General features: G+C 51.2%; 4 protein-coding genes across 7 annotated transcripts in view; 2 read left to right on the forward strand and 2 right to left on the reverse strand.

Annotated features, from left to right (window-relative positions):
* Positions 1-2,059, forward strand: part of TP73 (tumor protein p73) — a 32,554-nt gene extending 30,495 nt beyond the window's left edge. For 3 of the 4 annotated variants that reach the window (XM_014271079.3, XM_014271078.3, XM_005492628.4), the window contains one exon: positions 704-2,059. In XM_014271079.3, the coding sequence (XP_014126554.2) occupies positions 704-1,027 (324 nt within the window). In that variant the 3' untranslated portion in view covers positions 1,028-2,059. The remainder of the gene's footprint in view (positions 1-703) is intronic. The other variant, XM_014271080.3, reaches the window with a different exon arrangement.
* Positions 1,916-10,577, reverse strand: LOC102071078 (myo-inositol 2-dehydrogenase). The gene is made up of 9 exons (XM_005492648.4): positions 10,257-10,577; positions 9,108-9,632; positions 8,257-8,327; positions 7,800-7,908; positions 7,043-7,173; positions 6,566-6,673; positions 5,555-5,673; positions 4,680-4,836; positions 1,916-4,256 (listed from the first exon to the last, which is right to left on the reverse strand). The coding sequence occupies exons 1-9, from the start codon at positions 10,496-10,498 to the stop codon at positions 4,108-4,110; spliced, it is 1,611 nt and encodes a 536-aa protein (XP_005492705.2). The 5' UTR covers positions 10,499-10,577; the 3' UTR covers positions 1,916-4,107.
* A 22-nt stretch (positions 10,578-10,599) lies between these two features.
* On the forward strand, positions 10,600-14,197 carry CCDC27 (coiled-coil domain containing 27). Its single transcript, XM_005492623.4, has 6 exons — positions 10,600-10,731; positions 11,540-11,670; positions 11,817-11,894; positions 12,165-12,377; positions 12,775-12,879; positions 12,995-14,197. Exons 1-6 carry the CDS (start codon positions 10,632-10,634, stop codon positions 13,127-13,129), a joined length of 762 nt encoding a protein of 253 aa, XP_005492680.2. The 5' UTR covers positions 10,600-10,631; the 3' UTR covers positions 13,130-14,197.
* LRRC47 (leucine rich repeat containing 47) lies at positions 13,839-18,973 on the reverse strand. The gene is made up of 7 exons (XM_074558554.1): positions 18,269-18,973; positions 17,426-17,872; positions 16,611-16,727; positions 15,827-15,942; positions 15,435-15,537; positions 14,958-15,047; positions 13,839-14,780 (listed from the first exon to the last, which is right to left on the reverse strand). The coding sequence occupies exons 1-7, from the start codon at positions 18,905-18,907 to the stop codon at positions 14,568-14,570; spliced, it is 1,725 nt and encodes a 574-aa protein (XP_074414655.1). The 5' UTR covers positions 18,908-18,973; the 3' UTR covers positions 13,839-14,567.
* Positions 18,974-19,355: the final 382 nt, after the last annotated feature.

Raw genomic sequence — 19,355 nt, forward strand, 5'->3', positions numbered from 1 at the left:
AGGGGAATGATCCCTTCCTTCCCTCCCATTTCCACATCAGTTTGATGTGAACCCTTCCCAAAATAACAACAAAAATCTCCAACCTGCAAACCTGCAGTTACTTGGTTACAAATGGGAAATAACCCAGGGTGTGTTGGTGTTCACAGGGGTCCCAGGATGAGGGAAGAGATGTGAATCTTGACTCCATGTTTCAGAAGGCTGATTTATTATTTTATGATATATATTATACTAAAAGAAAATTATGTATTAAAACTATACTAAAAAGAATAGAAGAAAAGATTTCATCAAAAGGCTAGCAAGTGATAGAAAGGAATGATAATAAAATCTTGTGACTGACCAGAGAGTCCGAGACAGCTGGAATGTGATTGGCCATTAACTAAAAACAACCACATGAGACCAATCAAAGATGCACCCGCTGCATTCCACAGCAGCAGATAATTATTGTTTACATTTCATTTCTGAGGCGTCTTCTCAGGAGAAAAAATCCTGGCAAAAGGATTTTTCATAAAATATGTCTGTGACAGCCAGGGGATGCATCCATGGCCATGGGTGCACCATGATGAACCCATGGCCATGGTGGCAGGTCCAGCTCTGCCGTGTTGGGCTTTGCGCCCATGTTTTCCCCCAAAAAACAACCTGGGGCTCTCTCCTGCTGGTCCAGCCCCATTCTGCCAGCTGTGCCTCAGCGGTGTTGTCCTTGCAGGATCTCGCAGCACTGAAGATCCCGGAGCAGTACCGCATGATCATCTGGCGGGGCCTGCAGGAGCTCAAGCAGAGCCACGACTACGGGGCCCAGCAGCTGATCCGCTCCAGCAGCAGCAACGCCTCCACCATCTCCATCGGCAGCTCGGGCGAGCTGCAGCGGCAGCGGGTGATGGAGGCCGTGCATTTCCGCGTGCGCCACACCATCACCATCCCCAACCGCGGCACCGCCGACGACTGGGCCGACTTCGGCTTCGACCTGCCGGACTGCAAATCCCGCAAACAGTCCATAAAGGAGGAGTTCACGGAGGGAGAGATCAACTGAGGGGCTCCAGACGCTGGCGGGGTGATAAACGCCCCTCCACCCCCTCAAAAATGTGTTTGCAGCCTTGGGCACGTGGAGAAGTTTAAGTTTGTTATATCCAGGGGAACTGCGGGCCCTGAGCCAGGCAGGAGGTGCCTGCCTGGGGAGGAAACTGGAGGTGAGGAGGAGGAGGAAGGAAAGGAGGAGGGCAGCCGAGCCAGCTCAGCAGCCAGAGTGGGGTTTCTGCCTGCCCACGGCACAGGAGGCACTGTGTGGTTTGTGTTTTCCTGGAGCATCTCTGCATCCAGGAGTGTAAGGACAGCACGTTTTTCGCATCCCTGCTCGCCGTCCTGTTCTTCATGGTGTCCCAAACTGAGAGGGCTTTGTCACTGCAACAGACTCAGCCCTGACCTGTGCAGGAACTGGTGTGAAGCCACATCCTGCATTTCCATGGACTGCCAAATGCACCCCTTCCCTCTGTAGAGCCAGAAAGACCCTGTTTGTCCATTACCAATGTGTTCTTGTACTTAAAGGTTGGTGTATATATAAACAGAATGTACATACAGTAAACTCATTGTGCTGTAAGGAGAGAGAAAGATTTATTTTCATGTAAGCTATAAAAATTGATACTGACTCCTGAGACACTGCAGTGTCAAGTAAATTAATTCCATGTTGTAGCATGTAAACATGCAGACAATCCTGTCTCCAGCCTTATCTGTTCAAATCTCAGTTTATTCCCTCCTCTGAATCTCTTGCATGCAGTTGTGGAGGAGGGGGAAAGCCAGTGATTGTCCTGGGAAGTCAGAGGTCTGGATAATCCCTCCCTGCTCCCTTGGGGAGTTTTGTTGACAGGTCAGACCTGACAAGCTGGAATGTCATGGTGTAAATTCCATCTTTTTGGAGCACAGCATGGACTGGCTGCTCAATTCTCTTCTGTTCCTCATCATTTTCTCCAGCTGCAATTTCTCTGTTGATTCAGACTGGGGAAAAAAGCCTTCACAGAAAGCAAGCACACAAATAGGTGTGTTCCCTCCCTGAATGTTTATTCCCTACACTTTTGGGAAGGCAACATCCCACAGCAAATCTTGGAAAGGCACTGGAAGTCTCAGGAGCTGTTGCTGAGGGAGGGAGGGCAGGGAGCTGCATTGTCCCTGAGCCCTGGGTCACTGGAGATGTTGGGCAGCCTGAGGGAACCTGCACAGAGATGATGCTGCCCAGCCCATTCCCACTGCTGCACTCTCCCTCTGGAGGCCTCCAAAGGCAGCCCTGCACCTGCTTCCCACCACCCCCAGGCTGGGAAAGGGGCTGGATACCCTTCCCAAAGCCCTGCACCCTCTAAGCAAGAGCAGAAGTGCTGAAATCCCACCAGGGCTCACCTGAGATGTGACTTCTCCTCCAGGCAGGCAGTGGCTGCTCCCTCTCCAAAGTGGACAGGAGTGTGACCACGGGATGGAGGAGGCTGGGACCCTCCTTCCAAGGCTTTGTCTGGGTGTCCCACAGCAGCTCTGAGCCTTCAGCTGCCTCTTGTCCCTCCTCTTCCTCGGGGACTGGTGAGCTGCAGGTGCACTCACCATCCCTGAGGCCATCCCACCTCTCACACCACAGGGATTGAGAACCTTTGGGATTGGGAATCCCCTGGTGTGGCTGACAGTGGTCTGTGTCCCCAGGAAATGGCTCAGTAAAGCACTTTAATGCTTTAAAGCTTTTGCAACAACCACTCACATTTCCAGCGTTCCCGGGGCTGTTCCCAGCAGTATTAATGGATCACTCTGTGATAGGAATTGTATTTTTTGTAATGTTATCTTTGGAAAATGTGTTATTTTTATAGCTGTGGTTACTCTTTGTTTTGTTTTGGGTTGTTTTTTTGTTGGTTTGTTTTTGTAACACAATAAAAGCACATGTGGGAATTCTTGCATTTGGAAATTAAAACTGGACAGAAAGTGCCCTCTTAACCCAGAGTAAACCTTCAACTGTAGGACCTCAAAGGACCTAAAGCTACTGAAACAAAAAAGAAACCCACCATTGTGTACTAATCTGCTACAGCAAGTACAGAGGCAAAAAACAGCTTCTGGACACATAAAACTTTTTTTTAATAAATGGCTAAAAAATAGTGAATGGAATGGAGAACAAGCATTAAGACACAGTTTTTCTGAGCTTGAAAAATGACACTGTTAAAAACAATTTCCCAAAAAGAACACATTATTCTAGTTTTAGGAGTATATATTCCACAGATAGGAACTGGAAATTGATTCTTGCAAGAAGTTTATAAACTAATGCCTTGGAATGGAAGAAATCTAGAATGTTGTTGTAATTCAATAAAAATACAAAAAAAAGGTTTCAAAAGATCTTGAAAACTGGCACGTGACAGCCAGACAGGAACAGTCAGAGCCACACATCTTCAGAAAGCTCCACACACATGAGAAAGGTCCAAAGCTCCTGGCAGACACTGCCTGGCCTGTGGCTCTGCCTTCTGCTGTCTGTGTCCCAAACAGGATCAAGGAACCCAGACTGCTTTGTTTGAAAGAAACCTTAAAGCTCATCCCATCCCACCCCAACACCTTCCACTATCCCAGGGTGCTCCAAGCCCTGTCCAGGCTGGCCTTGAACACTTCCAGGGATGGGGCAGCCACAGCTGCTCTGGGGAATCCATTCCAGCCCCTCACCACCCTCAAAAGGAAGAATTCATTCCATATATCCACTCTAAACACACTCACAGATGCTCCTGTGGTTTTTTGAGCATTAAATAACCTCCCTTGTGCCACTGCTGGGAAGGCACCTGCTTGTGACTACTCCTCCAGGCAGGCAGTGGCTGTTCTTTCTCCAAGGGGAGACTTCTCTCTCCTCCCAGCTACTGCTGGTATTACACCACCCTGCCTGGCCCGAGGAGCATCCCTCTTCTCCCAGGAAAACAGAGCTCTGTGGCCACCTGGATGAAACCACAGAGAATTTCTTGCAGGCTCTGGCTGACATGGTAGGAACCCTGCTCTGCCCCAGCACCAAGTGCTTCTGGTTCAGCAGTGCCTCTGTGTGCTGGGCATTCCCAGTGGGAACACCAAAACCACCATCCAGGCTTCTGTTGAGCCACTGGATGGGAGTGGCTGTCACACAAGCTCAGCCTTGACCCCAGGTGGATCCGTGGCACTGCTGTGCAAGTCCACAGCAGATCTTCTCCTCCAGGACTGCTCGGCTGCTGCAGCCACCTGGATGGTCCAGAGGAACTGCTCCTTGGTGACCACGGGGGGCTCCTGGCCTGTGGGACAGGAACAAAGCACTGGATGAAACCCATGGTCCCCTGTGAGCACAGATCCCACCACAGCACTGAGGCTGCAGGACTTAAAACATTTCAGCCCCTCCTCCTGCCCTGTCAGTGCAGCCACAACAACTGAAATACTGCTGAATAAAAATAGCTTGGACTAGATGGTCTTCAAAGCATCTTTGTATCCAAGCCACTCCATGATTCTGTGATTTTTATCCCTTCTGGGCAGCCAGGATTCTGGCTGAGGATCTCTTGGCTGTCACAAACAGCAGTAAGGTCCAAGGCAGTTTCCACTCCCAACTCTCATTTCTTCCCAGCAGAGTTTCAGATCATCATTCCCCACCCATCTCCATGACCTGACATGGTACATCCTCCAACAAAGCCAACCCAAAGCCATCAATTATAGCCTTGTCCCACCTTTCAGGGTTCTCAGGAAGTGCCTGAAGACCTCCCTGTAGGCATCTCTGTAGCGCTCAGCTTGGGTTTGGGGACAGATGGACACAGAAGTCCCATGCTCTGTGATGCCCAGGGGGTTCTGGTTGTCCACCCTTAAGGTCCCTTGAGACCCATGAACCTGAGGGAAGGAGCAAAAAGGGAAGAAAGAACATTTTTAAGTTATCACATTTTCAATCTCACACAGATTCTCACCAGAGAAGCCCTGGTTTGTAAAACCAAGACTAAAGTAGGTTCTGAAATGAGGAGTCACACCTGCCCCAGTCCTGGTATGGCTCAGACACAACAAGAACACCACGGATCTGCTGTAGTACAGTGGCTTCCACTTGTGTGATCAAAGCAAAGCCCCTTTTACAAGTCCCTAACAGAAATTCCTCCCCAAGACCAGCCCCCATAGCTGTAATTATTCATTACTGTAGGAATCTACACTTTTCTTCCTCTTTCATATGCAGGACTCCTGCTACACAGCTGAGACCACCTTGGAAAGGACAAAGGAAATCTGCACAATTTCAGCCTCAGAAGAGCTGACCTGTTCCTGCTCTGGTATGATTCATGTAGCTCTTAACACCACATAATGCATGGGACAGAGAGAAAATTTGGGTGAGGAAAGAGAAAGTGGATTGTAGATTGGAAAAGGACAAGAAGCCACTGCTGCTGAGGCAACAGCCAAACAAACATGTGGCACTTAAAGCTCTGCTCTGGGTGACAAGGTGTTGGATTTGATGATCCTGGAGGTCTTTCCCACCCTCAGTGATTCTGTAACAGAGGGGTTTTGGGAAAAGTGCTGCAGGCAAACTCAAAGAAGTCAAAACAGACTTGACTGAGCAGCAGGGCCCCACCTCCAGCCGCTGGTCACAGCTCCTGGTGCAGTGCTGGCTGATGTCCAGGGTGACAATGGCTCCGCTGGGGAATTTCATGCTGATGGTGACCATGTCCACATCTCTCAGGCAGCCCATGTCTGGGGACAAAACAGGCCTGGCTCATCCCAGGAACAGCAAACCAGCAAGTTCTACAGCTACAAACTGCTGTTCTTCCTTCGGGAGGTGACACTGGCTTTGTGACAGCTTCCCACAGCACCCCAGCTGCTTCACCAGCATTCCTGATGGAACACAGGCAGTTCTGCAGGAACACACAGCCCCAGGCCCAACTCCACCTTCCCAGCCTGTAGCTCTCTAATGAGGGCACCCACCTGTGCTTCCAGGATCAGGCAACTTCCAGCACGTTCCTGGAGCAAGGCAGAGGGTACAGAACCCTCCTGGAGGGCTCTTGTTTGCTGCATTTCAATGTGTGCCATGGAAAAGAGCATTGCATCCTGCCCCTCCTCACCCCAGCCAGCCAAGCTTGGCAGCTGCTGCAATTTCCTTAAAACTCTGCATTTCCATTTCAAAAATGGCAGCTTCCACCTTTTATGGTTGGTTTAAATGAGTGTGGTAACCCAGAGCGAGCATATCAGCCCAACATGACCCAGAGCAAACACACAGCTTTGTGCTGGGATCCACAGGGAAGGGCCAGAGGAAAGCAGAGAATGAACATTTCATTGACATTCTTGTGAGCTCAAACCTTAGCTCAGTTATTTTCTGCACTCTGGTTTCCAAACCTGGTGTCCTGCAGAGTCGTGTTCAATGATAACTCCACTGAAACTGCTTCACATCAGCAGGAGATTCACCAGATTCAGAGATCTTCACCAAATACCCCCAAAGAACCTGCCTTCTGTTCCATCAGCCTGTTTATTCAGCTGCTCCATAATGGAACAATTGTCATGGCTATAATGCTCTCACTCCTTCTTTCTTCCCAGTTTTAACCCTGAACTCCAGAGGTACCCAATAAACCACCAAAAGACTCATTCTTACCTGCACAGAAGGCATGGCCCAGGGAAAATATTGTATCTGGCACACTCTCTCCCAACAGCAAACTGATAATATCTATGTCATGCACGGCAGCATTGTAAAAAATTCCACCTGGAAGAACCAAAACTGGGCATTGATATCTCCATATTGAAACCCACAGCCAAGGTACATTTCTGAACTGCACAGAGATGGTATAAAAAGCCCCCACAGTGAAGAAACTAATAAAGGGACAAAAAATACACAGAAATGAAGTTTGGTAAAGAAAACACTCCTCAAAAAACACTCCTCCCCATGGATCAATCTTAAGGCTATACAAATTCAGGGGAATTCCCACAGAACACAGAGACATTTCCAGGTTTTGGATCAGCCTGGTCTGGTTACGGCGTCTCTGCCCATGGCAGGGGGTGGAACAGATGAGCTTAAATGTCCTTTCCCACCCAAACCATTCCATGACTCTGAGTGAGGGGAGCTGCTGGGTACCTGAGGCTTTCAGCAGGCTCAGAGAGGCTGCAGGATAGAGGGTGCTGATGGTTGATATCCGGTGGATGCTGCCCAGGGCCCGGCTGTCCCGAACCTTCTTGTACAGGAACTGCAGGGCTGGGTCAAAGCGCCTTCCAAGGGAAACAAGGATGAGGTGGTTAGGAAAATTAATCCACAAACATCAGAGGTTTATGTCCAAAAAGGAGACTGAGGAGTCTTTTTTGGCTTTATTTGAATAAAGGCAGAGGCCATGGGGCATTCCCCTGGGATCTCTCAAATTTTTGGAGGATGCAGCCTCCTTTTTATCCCAATTTCCCAACCACATTTCCCTTCTCTCTTTCCCCACTGGCTGAGGTACTTGAGAGGTTCAGAGTTCCCAAAACACCTGATACTAAAGATTTCCTTCTAATGTGTATAACCCTCCCTTTTAATTTTTAATTCTTATGGAATTTAGGGGTTTTTCTTCCCTACTGTTTCTTTCGTCTCTCAATGTCTAATTTCACTGATCAGCAAACCTAAAGTTTATTTATAAAAGCAAATATCTGTTTCCTTTCACCAATCAGTGAAATCCTTCCCATTGTTTCTTTCTATCTCCCAGTGCCAGTTTTATCTACCAGCAGACCCACAGCTTGTTTGTAAAGACAAATCCACTATTCCTCTCAAGGTGAAACCAAGCTGATTTGAGGACCAAGTCAGGAAAGCCTGAGGAACATAGGATTTTATAAAGATTAAATCACAGGAAAACCACTGGGCTTACTTGTAGAACCCACACACGAGTGGCCTCCCACACCTGTTGGCCTCATCAAAACAGGCTTCTGCTGTCTGTCTGTCCAAGCTGGGCAGCCCCTCACAGAACACACCTTTACCTGTGCAAAACAGGACACACACAGGGCTCAGGGGAGACACAGCTGCACAAAACACCTTGATCTTGCAGAAACAGCTCATTACATTTCTGGTTTTGATGGCATATACCCCCTTCTGCCTGTCTGCTGTGGTTTCAGCTGTCCCAGGAGTGGGACTGCCCAGTCATACTGGGACCAGCATAGCACAAACCCCACTGGTGTCCAGCCATTAACATCAGCAGGGATCTCAGTCAGTAATTACACAATTTGAGAGCCTGCACAGCTCCAGGGCTGCTGCTGAAACACAAACACACTCACAAGTGCACACCAGTGGGCACAGGGAAAAGCTGAATGTGCAGCTGCTCCTCTCACCTGCTCGTAAGGCATCTCTTACCATCTCAGGGGCTTTGTCAGGTGGGGAACAAATAATGGCTCCAGAAACTCTGCAGGAATAACAGAGATCTTCAGTAAGGACAAGCTTTTCACTAGATCAAACAATGCTCAAAAGCTCGATTTGGTTACAGTTAAAAAAACCTAAAACCCCATTGCTCTGGAAGAGCCAGCTGGGTTATAGAAGGAACTTGGTGCCTGCTCCAAGGATGAAATATAGTGACACACATAGGTTAAAATCACAAGTGGCACAAAGGAATTGCACTACTTTTCCTGCATCTTCTAGGAGAAAATCGTTTAAAGGTTTCCTTTACAAGGTATTTAAATCCAAAGTATTTATGTGGTAGAGCTGCTATCAATGCATTTTAGCTTCCTGTGATTCTTTACTTTCTAGTATCAAATCTGCCTTTCCTAAAAGCTCTGCCTTTTGCTCCTGCAATATTTTAGACCTGACAGCAACAGCACTTTACTGATGTTACAGTTGTTCAGTTCAAATGGAAAGGAAAACGCCACAACCCTCCCACAATTTACACCAACCCTTGCTTATCTCAGAGCTCCAAGAGCCACCAAACTCAGCCGACTGCTCTGAGCCAGGGAAACTGGCAGGCAGCAGGGAAGGTGCCATTTGTTATTGTTCTGTGGGACTGGAGGAAATTTTTTTTTTAATTTCTTAACACAACAAGAAGAGGGGAAGGCAAGGCTTGTATGGAATCCCCCCACCCTGAGAAGAGCCACATCCAGGAGCTGCTGGCCAGAGGCACAGTCTGGGGCTGCTACAGAGTTTCCCAGAGGGGAAGGCAAGGCTTGCATGGAACTCCTGCCCTGGTCAGTACCGTGGATCACTGAGTGCGATGGTGGCCTCCTGCTGCCGCAGCACCCTGGTGCCAGCCGGGACCTTGGCACCAAAGGCTCGTTCCACCTCCTCCAACTGATCCTCCACCATGTAGAGCAGGCAGCAGCCAGCTTCTTCCAGCAGGGTTTGCAACAAGGCTGTGCTCACAAGCCCTGCGCCGAAGAGCACGAGGCCGACACCGCTGCAACCGTGACATGAGGAGGGTGTCAGGCTGTTGGAGGCATCAGGCGCAGGCCCACTTTGGCCAAGAGGTGCAATCCTGGTGTAGGAGGTGGCCAGCGGTGAGGGGTAGCTGGTAGAGGTGGAGGGTGTTGGGTCATCCCTGTGTGTGGCGTTGATGGGGTGGTGGGGAAGCAGGAGTTTGTTGTAGGATGGTGGAGAGGGGATCATGCTGTAGCCAGTGCTGGATCCAGTGGTGATGAGGAAGGAAGGATGGGAGAGCAGGGAGGGCACGTCGAGTGGCAGGGGCAGGCTCAGGCTCAGGCTGGAGTCGGGATCTGCAGAGCTGAGGAGAGAGATATCAGAGGATCAGAGAATATCCTGAGCTGAAGGGGATCCACAAGGATCATCAAATCCAACTCTTGAGAACACCCCACGTAAGAACAACCCAAGAATGCCACTATATGTTGTCCAAATGCTTCCTGAGTGGGGTCAGGTGAGACAGACATAATTAAAGAATCATTAAAGTTGGACAAGACTTCCAAGATCATCAAGTCAAACCTTTGACTGAACACCTCCTTGTCAATTAAACCACACCACTAAGTGCCACCCGCAGCTCCCTCAGGCACTCCTCATAGGCCTGACTCCCCAGCTCCATGCCCTTCTCTGGCCACACTCCAGCCCCTTAATGTCTGTTTTGTAGTGAGGAACAGAACTGGGCACGGCACTTGCAGTGCCCAGGACAGGGGGACGGGCACTGGGGACACTGTTCTGGGGTCGGGTGAGACTGAGATGGAGCGAGTGAGGCAGGGAAGGGCAGGATGAACCTGACCAGGGGTCGGTAGGATGAGGCTGAAATGGAGCGAGCGAGGCAGGGAAAAGCCGGGTGAGCCCGAGCAGGGGTCGGTCGGGTGAGGCTGAATGAGGCAGGGAAAGGCCGGGTGACCCCGAGCAGCGCTGTGTCCCTCACCGGAGCCCCGGGGCGCGCAGTCCCAGCTGCCGGAGCAGGCGGCGGTTGCGACAGTGGCGGCCCGAGCTGAGGTGCTCCAGGATGCGGTCGCGGCGCACCCTCAGCGGCAGCTGACACGGCGTGCACAACAGCGTCTCCACGGCGCCCGCCGGGCCCGGGCCCGGCCCCGCCGGCTCCCGCCGCACCGACAGCTCCGAGAACTCGGCCGCGTAGTCGTGCAGCGTCTTCCTCCTCCGCCCCATGGCCCGGCCCCGCTGACTCGGAAGCGGAAGGCCCGCCAGCCTCACGCCGTTGCCCGGCAGCGGCCCCGCTCCGAGCCCCGAGGAGACGGGAGAGACTCCGGGAGAGACCCCGGCTCAGCCCCAGCCCCGGGCGATGGAAGCCGATGACTCGCAGGAACCAGAGCTCGCCGAAACCATGGGACAGCTCCAGCAGGAGCTGCGGAAAGCCAAGGATGACCACAAGATGGCCATAGGTACCGCGGGAGGTGCCCAGAACACGCCTTTACCTGCCTAGGTTTCCTTCAGTTCGGCTTCTTTCACCTTGGAAATATTACAGGGTATCGCTCACAGGCTGAAAAGCCGCTTGTTTTGAGAACACTTTTTTTATGCCCTCGGAAGTGAAGAACATGAGAAAACCCAGCAGAGAAAGCACTGAGCAGAGTAGCAAAGCAGGGCTTGAGATGCCCACTCTGCATGTCCTCAGAGCAGCGCCCACCTCAAAGCTGGGTTGTTTAATACACATGGAATCACAGAATGGTTTGGGCTGGAGGAACCTTAAAAATCACCCAGTCTCACCCCTGCCATGGGCAGGGACACCTTCCACTATCCCAGGGTGCTCCAAGTCCTGTCCAGCTTGGCCTTGGACACTGCCAGGGATGGGGCAGCCACAGCTCTGGAAAACCTGTGCTGGGGCCTCCCCACCCTCACAGAGAAGAATTTTTTCCATATATCCACTCCAACCCTGTTCTCTATTAGTGTGAAGCCATTCCCCCATGTACCGTCACTCCAAAACCTTGTAAACAATCTTTCTTGTCATCTCCTTGTGGTACTGGAAGGCCACAATTAGTCACCCTGAAGTGAAACCACCTTTTCTTCTCCAGGCTGTACAAACCCACAAACCACATTATCACCCAGAATTACTGTGGCTGCAGCATTAATGTGACCCAAGTCTGGTCCCAGACTGCTCCAATAGTGGCTTTGCTTATGCTCACCTGAAAAAAGCAGCCACAGAGCGTTCAACAGGGATTTGCTTTGCTAACAGAGTACTCTCCCACTTCACAGGTGCCATCTCTTCCTTGCAAAGACAGATGGAGATCCAAGAATCCGAGCTTCGGAAAATCAGATCTGAAAAGGAACTGCTCCAGAAGCAGCTCAGAGAGAGAGAAGTCCAGCTCCAAGCTGTGTCTGACAAGGTACGGCCCAAGAGCGTGGTGGCCATGGCTAGCAGGAGACACAGCAGCTGGGAATTTGGGATTTTTGCAACATGTCCCTCTCTCACAGGCAGGAGGGAGGGGAACCTGTAGCTGTGAAACTGAAGAGTAAAATATTCTCCTTCCAGTTTTGCAGCCTGACAGAAGAACAGAGGCAGGAAGAAGTGGTGGTGGCGATGGTGGAGGAGAACCAAAACCTTCAACAGGTGAATTTGAGCAAAGCCTCTAGAGAAAAGTCTGGTGTTTGCTGCTTCACTGGGCTGGTTTTAGGGCTGGTGGCATTTAGCATATAAAACCCCCACTCAATCCAAGTACTTTTAGAGAAAAACACCAAATTATAACAGTTATCAGTACTGGTGAGATTGTCAGTCCAGAGATTCTGCCCAGGAAACATTTGGACCAAACAGTGGGAAAATGAGGCCAAACTTGCTCACTTTCTTCTCCCCAGTGACAGCTGGATTCCTGTATCTGCACAGGTTGTCGCAGAACAGGAATTCCAGCTGGCTGAGCAGAACAAGCTCATCAGTGAGCTACAGGGGACAATCAGCCAGCTGCAGGCTGAGGCTGTGAGCACCCGCCTCCACCTCCTGGAGCAGAAACAGGCCCAGAGGGAGACCCAGAGGCAGCTTGAGGCATTGCAGCACACAGAGCTGCAAACCAGAGTGGCACTGGAGCTCATCAGCAGCAAGGTAAGCGTGGCCTCTTTCACCTCAGAGCCCTGTCTCCCTCTTGGGAATCTCAATCCATTTGCTCCCTAGCTGTGGAGCAGGCAGCTCTTGTGCCACTTAAAAACAAAAGAGACCTCAAATACCAGAAACTCTTGAGAAAGGTGAGTTCAGGTCAGATTTCTAACATCCTTCCAGACCCAAGGTAACAAGAAGCGCCCTAAAGTCATCTCCTGCAGGCAGATGTGCCAGGGAAAGAGCCTTGGCCCACCTAGACCCACATGGTTACCACAGCACTTTCACTGAAGCCCAAACTGCCTGTAATGTCACATAAACACAACACAGTCTCTGTAAATCAGTGCAAATGCCAAGGAACTGCACATAAACCCTGAACACACCTGCTGTTCTCTTTTACCCAAAGTTTGAAAGGTACAGAAACAAAATAATCCAGGCTACGTTCAGCGTGGAGGGCATCCAGGACCCCCAGGGCGAGCTCACGGATGATGACGTGCTGGAGGCAATGCAGGTATGTGGCTCTTGCAGACAGCTTCCAGCAGCCAGGAGGGGACTGCTGAGGTAAGAGAACACTTTGCAGTGCTGCTCCCAACCTTCCCACCTCTTCACACATGGCTGGTTTTCAGAAAATCTTCAACGAGCGGATGGAGTTCCAGCAGATGCTGAAGAACAAGGGCAGCAGGACATCCCTGCTCAGCAGTGACAGCAGCACAGCATCACCAGCAAGGAGAAGGAAATCCTCCAGGATGGAAAAGCTCTGAAGGCTGAGCCAGAACCCATCACCAGCTCAGGTTCTGGGCTCTCAGCTTGGAGCTGGTGCCTTACAAGAAATAAAACTCATTTTACTGACACCAAGTTCTGTGGGAGTATCTGATTCAATTGTTTCAGCCATGTTAAAGCCATGCTTTAAATGGTTAAAGCAAATTTCTGACACTTCTTCAATTTGATTATGTTCAAGATATGACTCCTGTGAGTTCATTGGGAAGAAAATTTGTGAAATCAGAATGGGCTGAGTTTTCCCATGGCAAATTTCAAGTGCAGCAATTACCTGTCCCCTGTATTCCCTGGTCTATGTTAATTCTGAATCAGAACACAAGTCACTGCAAGTCCTTGGTCTGCAGTAACACTTGACTTCCCAGAGGAGCCTGAAGCACAAGGCTGGCTTGGCTACAAGCAGCTGGGCAGTGTATAATTCCCATTTTAACCTTGGGAAGTTTTAAGTGACCTGACTGAACATCCCCCAGTGCCAAAACGAGGGACAGTGCCAGGGCTGCAAAAGCTGTTTTATTTTTCCATTCCATGTGCAAGTCCTAACATGGGGATGCATTTGACATAGCAGCAGTTCAGTTGGAGCTCTGAGATGTCATTTTTTACCAGAAAAGAGTCAGTCTGGGGGCCACCTTGCCTTAGGGAGAGGTGTGAGTGCACACCAGTGCTCACCCACACATATAGAGACTGCCAGACAAGAACTGCTCCAACTTCCTGTATTTTGGAAGTGCTCACCCACAGTAACTCTCTGGGCACACACAAGGTCACCACAATTCCCACAGGGATGGAGGATGGCCCTGAAGTGCACTGAGACACACAAACCCTCAACAAATCCCTTAAAAATGGAAGCTGTGCTCATGCCTGAACACAAAAACTGTCACTTTAAAATGCATCCCTCAAGTTCTGACAGCAATTAAACGCTTCTGACACCAACTAAATGTTCACAGCTACTCCAGATAAAATTCTGCAGAACAAGATGTCAGCAAAGTGCTTTGGCATTCTGGCTCCAGGTTGTACCCAGCAGAGGACCTCAGTTCCACACTGCCAATTACTGCATTTCTCTGCTGCCATAAAAATGATCCAGATGAAACACCAGGAGGAAAAAGTGATCTTGCAGAAAAATGTGACTGTGCTTGTTTTAAACGTTGTAATGATCTTCTCTACTGCATTCTGACATCCACCAGCTTCTCTGCCTTCAGTCCATGTTTGAAGATGCTGCTCTTTTGCACAGGTGATCTCTGTTAAGGATGAAAATCCCAATTCTCCTTGCTGTAGCTCACCAAACTCTGAAGCCATTGCTTTCCCAGCAGGATGCTCCACATCTTTTCTTTAAAAACCCAAACCATCTCACTGTGCACCAGTTGTGTTGTTGAATATACGTAAAAAAACCCAAATAAAGGCAATGGAATCCTCTCTCAGCTCAGGCAGCTGCTAACGGATCACAGTCAGCAGAGAGGCCACTGTGGCCAGGTCAGTTTTGGAAGGATAAAGTACTTTCAAGTTTCCATCCGTGTCCACCACTCGCACCTGCTCCACCACCAAGGGCAGGTTCAAATTCCCTGCTCCACAGAGAGCATCTGATTCCATATCTGAGCCAGAGCCTTCCTTGTTCTCCAAGGCAGATCTGTTCAGCTCTGCAATTTTCTGTTAAAAGCAAAATACAGAGAACAACATCAATTCTGTGGCAGGGAACGAAGAGAGGGAGTAACAATACTACAAAAATACAAATCAGCTTCTGTGTTCTTCTCAACGCATGTGAGCAATGACACATTTTGTAGGAGGCCCCCCAAGAACAGAAGAATATTTTCCTGAACTCCCTACCAGGATAAGGGTGTCCATGACATCTTTGCAGATCTGTAAACTGGTATCACTCGTCACTTCCAGAAACAGGTCCCGGGTCTCTTTTCTAATCTGTAAGAGTTTCAGAGATGAAGCAAGTCAGGAGTCAGAGCAGCTCACCCACAGCCCCCTGGACACATCCCAGTGCACAGAGTGAAGGCTTTCACCCTGTTTAATCAGGGGCAAAGCTCTGCTGTTCTTTACAAATAAAAAACCATACTATTGCCCTTCCAAAGCTTTTGCACAGGCAGACTGGGGCTTTGGAACAGATTTAAAGAGGTAAAACTGTAACTGCCAGATCCCTCTCAGTCTGACAGTGGAGCCCATATAAACTGTAAGAGTTTATACTTGGACTACAAGCACAAGTTTCACAGAACTGTGTAGGCCTTTGACTTAAACATCTCTCAACAGAAAGAAACACTGCTTAGTTATTAATGTATTTCCATGAATGGGAAGTACCTTTGTTTTCTCACTATTGGTTATTGGTGGGAAGGAAATCACAGCACCTTCAGCATCCACCAGGCACGGGTAGTTGTCTTTGCCATCCAGCAGCTGCAGGTACCTGCCACAAGAAACAAAGCAGCAAGAAGTGAGCAACAGAGAGAGCAGCTGGACACAAGGGCAGGAAATAGTGACAAAAAGGAATTAGTGTGTGATCTCAGCACTGCTTTACAGCCCATTTGCTACTACATCAAGTTTCCCTCATCTCTGATTCCCTCAGCTCACAGCACGTGCACCACACACCCTTCAACCCTCTCTGCTTCCCTTCTATCTGCTGTTCTGAACACATCTGCCACATCCCCAGTGCAGTCACCTAAATGTATGTGGGAAAACCACAACAAGGCACTGACTTGTGCAGCCCAGAGACGTTCTGACGCTTCTTCTGCTTCCGCTGCTCCTCAGCCTCCAGCTGCAGCTGGCGGAGAAGATCTTTGGCCTTGATCTCCTTCCGACCCAGGGGCGTGATCTGCACCACACAGGAAAACAAAATATTTTTGTCACAGACAACTTTTATGAAAAATCCTTTCTTCAGGATTTTTTTTCCTCCTGAGAAGCTGAGAAGCCTCAGGAACAAAATGTAAACATTGATTATCTGCTGCTGCAGAATGCAACAGGTTGATCTGTGATTGGTCTCATGCGGTTGTTTCTAATTAATGGCCAATCACAGTCAGCTTTTGTTACCATTCCTTCCTATTCTATTTTTAGCTAGCCTTCTGATGAAATCCTTTCTTCTATTCTTTTAGTATAGTTTTAATGTAATATATATAATAAAATAACAAATCAAGCCTTCTGAAACATGGAGTCAGATCCTCGTCTCTTCCCTCATCCAAGAACCCCTGTGAAAACCGTCACACATTTTAACTGAATTTCACTCAAACACCAGGGTTACAACACTCCCCTGTAAGCAAGTCAATAATTAAACAATATCCCTGCATGCTGTCATGCCTTTTTCAGCATGGAAATAATTTCCATTTCACATGGACTGCTGTAACACCCACTTGAAAAACATTCAGCCGCTAGTACTAAACCAGGCACCTGGTACAGCAGGACAGCAAGGAAATCAGGACAACATCTAAAGTTCCTGGAGTTTGTTTTCTAGGTTCTAGGGGATAAGAAAACATCTTTAAGCCCTACCTTGAGCTCATCAGGAGGCTGAACATCATATGTCAGAGGAGCTTTGACCAGCTGCAAGTCATGGGTGGCAATGGTGGCCACTGTGCGCTTCTCACAGATGTCCTCGTGCAGCTTGGTCTGAAACATAGAGGATGTCATCAAAAAAGGTGAAAAAGTCAATGTAATTTATCCCTACTATGTGCAGATTTTTCTGTATTTAATGTTGGCAGCACTAGGTAACTAAAACAGAGCCCTTCCCTTCACCTGGACCTCCGTTACAGCCCAAATGCAAAGGTAGCAAAGCCTGACAACATGTGACATGTTTGTCTACAGGGAACCAAATTTTAAGTCTGAAAGCAATCCCAAATATTTAAGCCTTGTAACCTGAAAGCAGCTCCCACCTGCCACCTAAGGTCTGTGAGCAGGATACCTCAGTCAGGAAGCTGGGAGTGTAACACGGTTTTAACAGATCAGGGACGCTGGAGCCAATCCAGGAGATCTCCACACAGGGTTATTTTTAGCTTTTAACAGGTTCCACAGCACTAACAAGCTGCTGCTACAGTCACAACACAACACAAATGTGAGTGTGTCCATTTCCCTCATAGCAATACCTGAGCTCTGATGGGTATTTCCCAAAACCAGTTCTGCTGATTTCAGACTGACTGGGCATGTGCTGCTGGCAGGGACAGCTCACCCTGTACCCTCACAGCTGCTGGGTGAGGAGCTCACCTTAAGTTTCCAAACTCATCTGCTGAAAGAGGCCTAGAACAGTCTATTTTCAACTCTGCCAGCAACATTCCCACTCCAAATGAGTACCACGAGGCTGCAGCTGTTACCTGCATGGTCAGGAACCTCTTGAGAGCATTGCCCGGCTTTAAGTTCACTCCTTTCAGCACACAGCACACGATGAAGGCTCGCACATCCTTGACGCTCGGGCTCACTTTGACCACCAAAGGCGCTGGGTTCTCAGAGACGTGCAGAACCTTCACCAGCAGCTTGCTCGCCTCTTCCACCTCATCCTGCTCCCCATCCCCACCATTCTTCTTCTGCTGCTTCTCCCTCTTCTTCTTCCTGACGTCCTCTCTGCCAGTCTCAGCCTTCCCCTTCCCACGTCCCCCAGCCCGTAGGTACTCCAGAATGGCCTTGGTCTGGCACCCATTGACCATCTTCTCCAGCCGCTTGTCCCTCAGCTGGTTGCCCTTGAAGTTGGCCTCCTTCAGGCGGGGGCAGTCGGCCAGCGCGGCGGGCAGCTCCCGCAGCTGGTTGTTGGCCACATCCAGGCTCTGCAGGAGACAGAGATGGGTCAGGGGTGAGCGATGGGGATGCTCTGGAGGAGACAGAGGTGGGACGGTCAGAGGTGCGCGATGGGGACACTCTGGAGCAGAGATGGGGCGGTCAGGGCTGCCCCAGGGGACACTCTGGACAAGACAGAGATGGGGCGGTCAGGGATACACGATGGGGACGCTCTGGAGGAGACAGAGATGGAACGGACAGGGGTGCACGATGGGCACGCTCTGGAGGAGACAGAGATGGGTCAGGGCTGCGCGATGGGCACACTCTGGAGGAGACAGAGATGGGACGGTCAGGGGTGGGCCATGGGGACGCTCTGAAGGAGCCAGAGGTGGGACGGACAGGGCTGCCCCACGGGGACCCGTGCGGGGCGCGGGCTCGGCTCCCACCTTGAGCGCCGGCAGCGCCGCGATGTCCGCACCCAGCTCGGCCACCTCGTTGTCGGCCGCGTCCAGGCGGCTGAGCAGCGGGAAGGGCGCGGGCGGCCCGTCGGGGGCCAGGAGCCCTCCGGGCAGCGCTCGCAGCCGGTTCCCGGACAGCAGCAGCTCCTGCAGCTGCGGGGCCGCGCGGGCGAGCCCCGGGCCCAGCTCCCGCAGCCGGTTCGCGCTCAGGTTGAGGCTGCGCAGCTGCGGGAAGGCCGGGGCCGCGTCCCCCGCGCCGCCGCCCGTCCCTCCGAGCGCGGCGGGCAGCGCCTCCAGCCCGTTCCCGGACAGGTCGAGCAGGCGGAGCGCGGGCAGGGGCCCGCCCAGCCCCTCGCCCAGCCCGGCCGGGCCCAGCGCGTTGCGGCTCAGCACCAGCGTGTGCAGCGCGGGCAGCGCGGCCGCCACGCCCGGGCCGAGCTCCCGCAGCGCCGCGCAGCCGCTCAGCTCCAGCGACTGCAGCAGCGGCAGCGCCAGCAGCGCCTCCGGCAGCCGCCCGCCGCCCGCCGCCACCCGCTCGGCCACCGCCGCGCCCGACAGCGACAGCTCCCGCCGCCGCTCCCGCGCCGCCGCCTCCAGCTCCGGCCACTGCCCCGCCGCCGCCGCCATCGCGCAAGGAGCCCGCCCGGAGCCGCCGCCACCGCTGCCGTGCAAGGGCCGCCCCCGGCTCGGTCCCGCCCTCGGGGAGGGTCCGGCCGCCGCCTGAACCCGCGGCGGGAACGCGGCAGCGGGAATGCAGCGGAACGGGATGGGATCGCTGCTCCTGGATGCAGTGATACCTTAAACAAGGGCAAAATACGGGACCGCATCGCTGCTGAGCCGCGGGTCCAGGTACAGCTTACACAGGTAAAGCTCACACTGGTACAAGTCACACAGGTCCAGGTACAGCTCACATATGCAGTTCACACAGCTACAGCACATACCTGTATAGCTCACAAGTCACACAGGTCCAGTGACAGCACACACACGTGCAGCTCACACAGCTACAGCACACACTGGTACAGGTCACACAGGTCCAAGTACAGCTCACACATGTACAGGTCCAGATCCAGCTCAC

Source organism: Zonotrichia albicollis, chromosome 25, assembly GCF_047830755.1.
Source record: "Zonotrichia albicollis isolate bZonAlb1 chromosome 25, bZonAlb1.hap1, whole genome shotgun sequence".
In the NCBI taxonomy this organism is placed as follows: domain Eukaryota; kingdom Metazoa; phylum Chordata; class Aves; order Passeriformes; family Passerellidae; genus Zonotrichia; species Zonotrichia albicollis.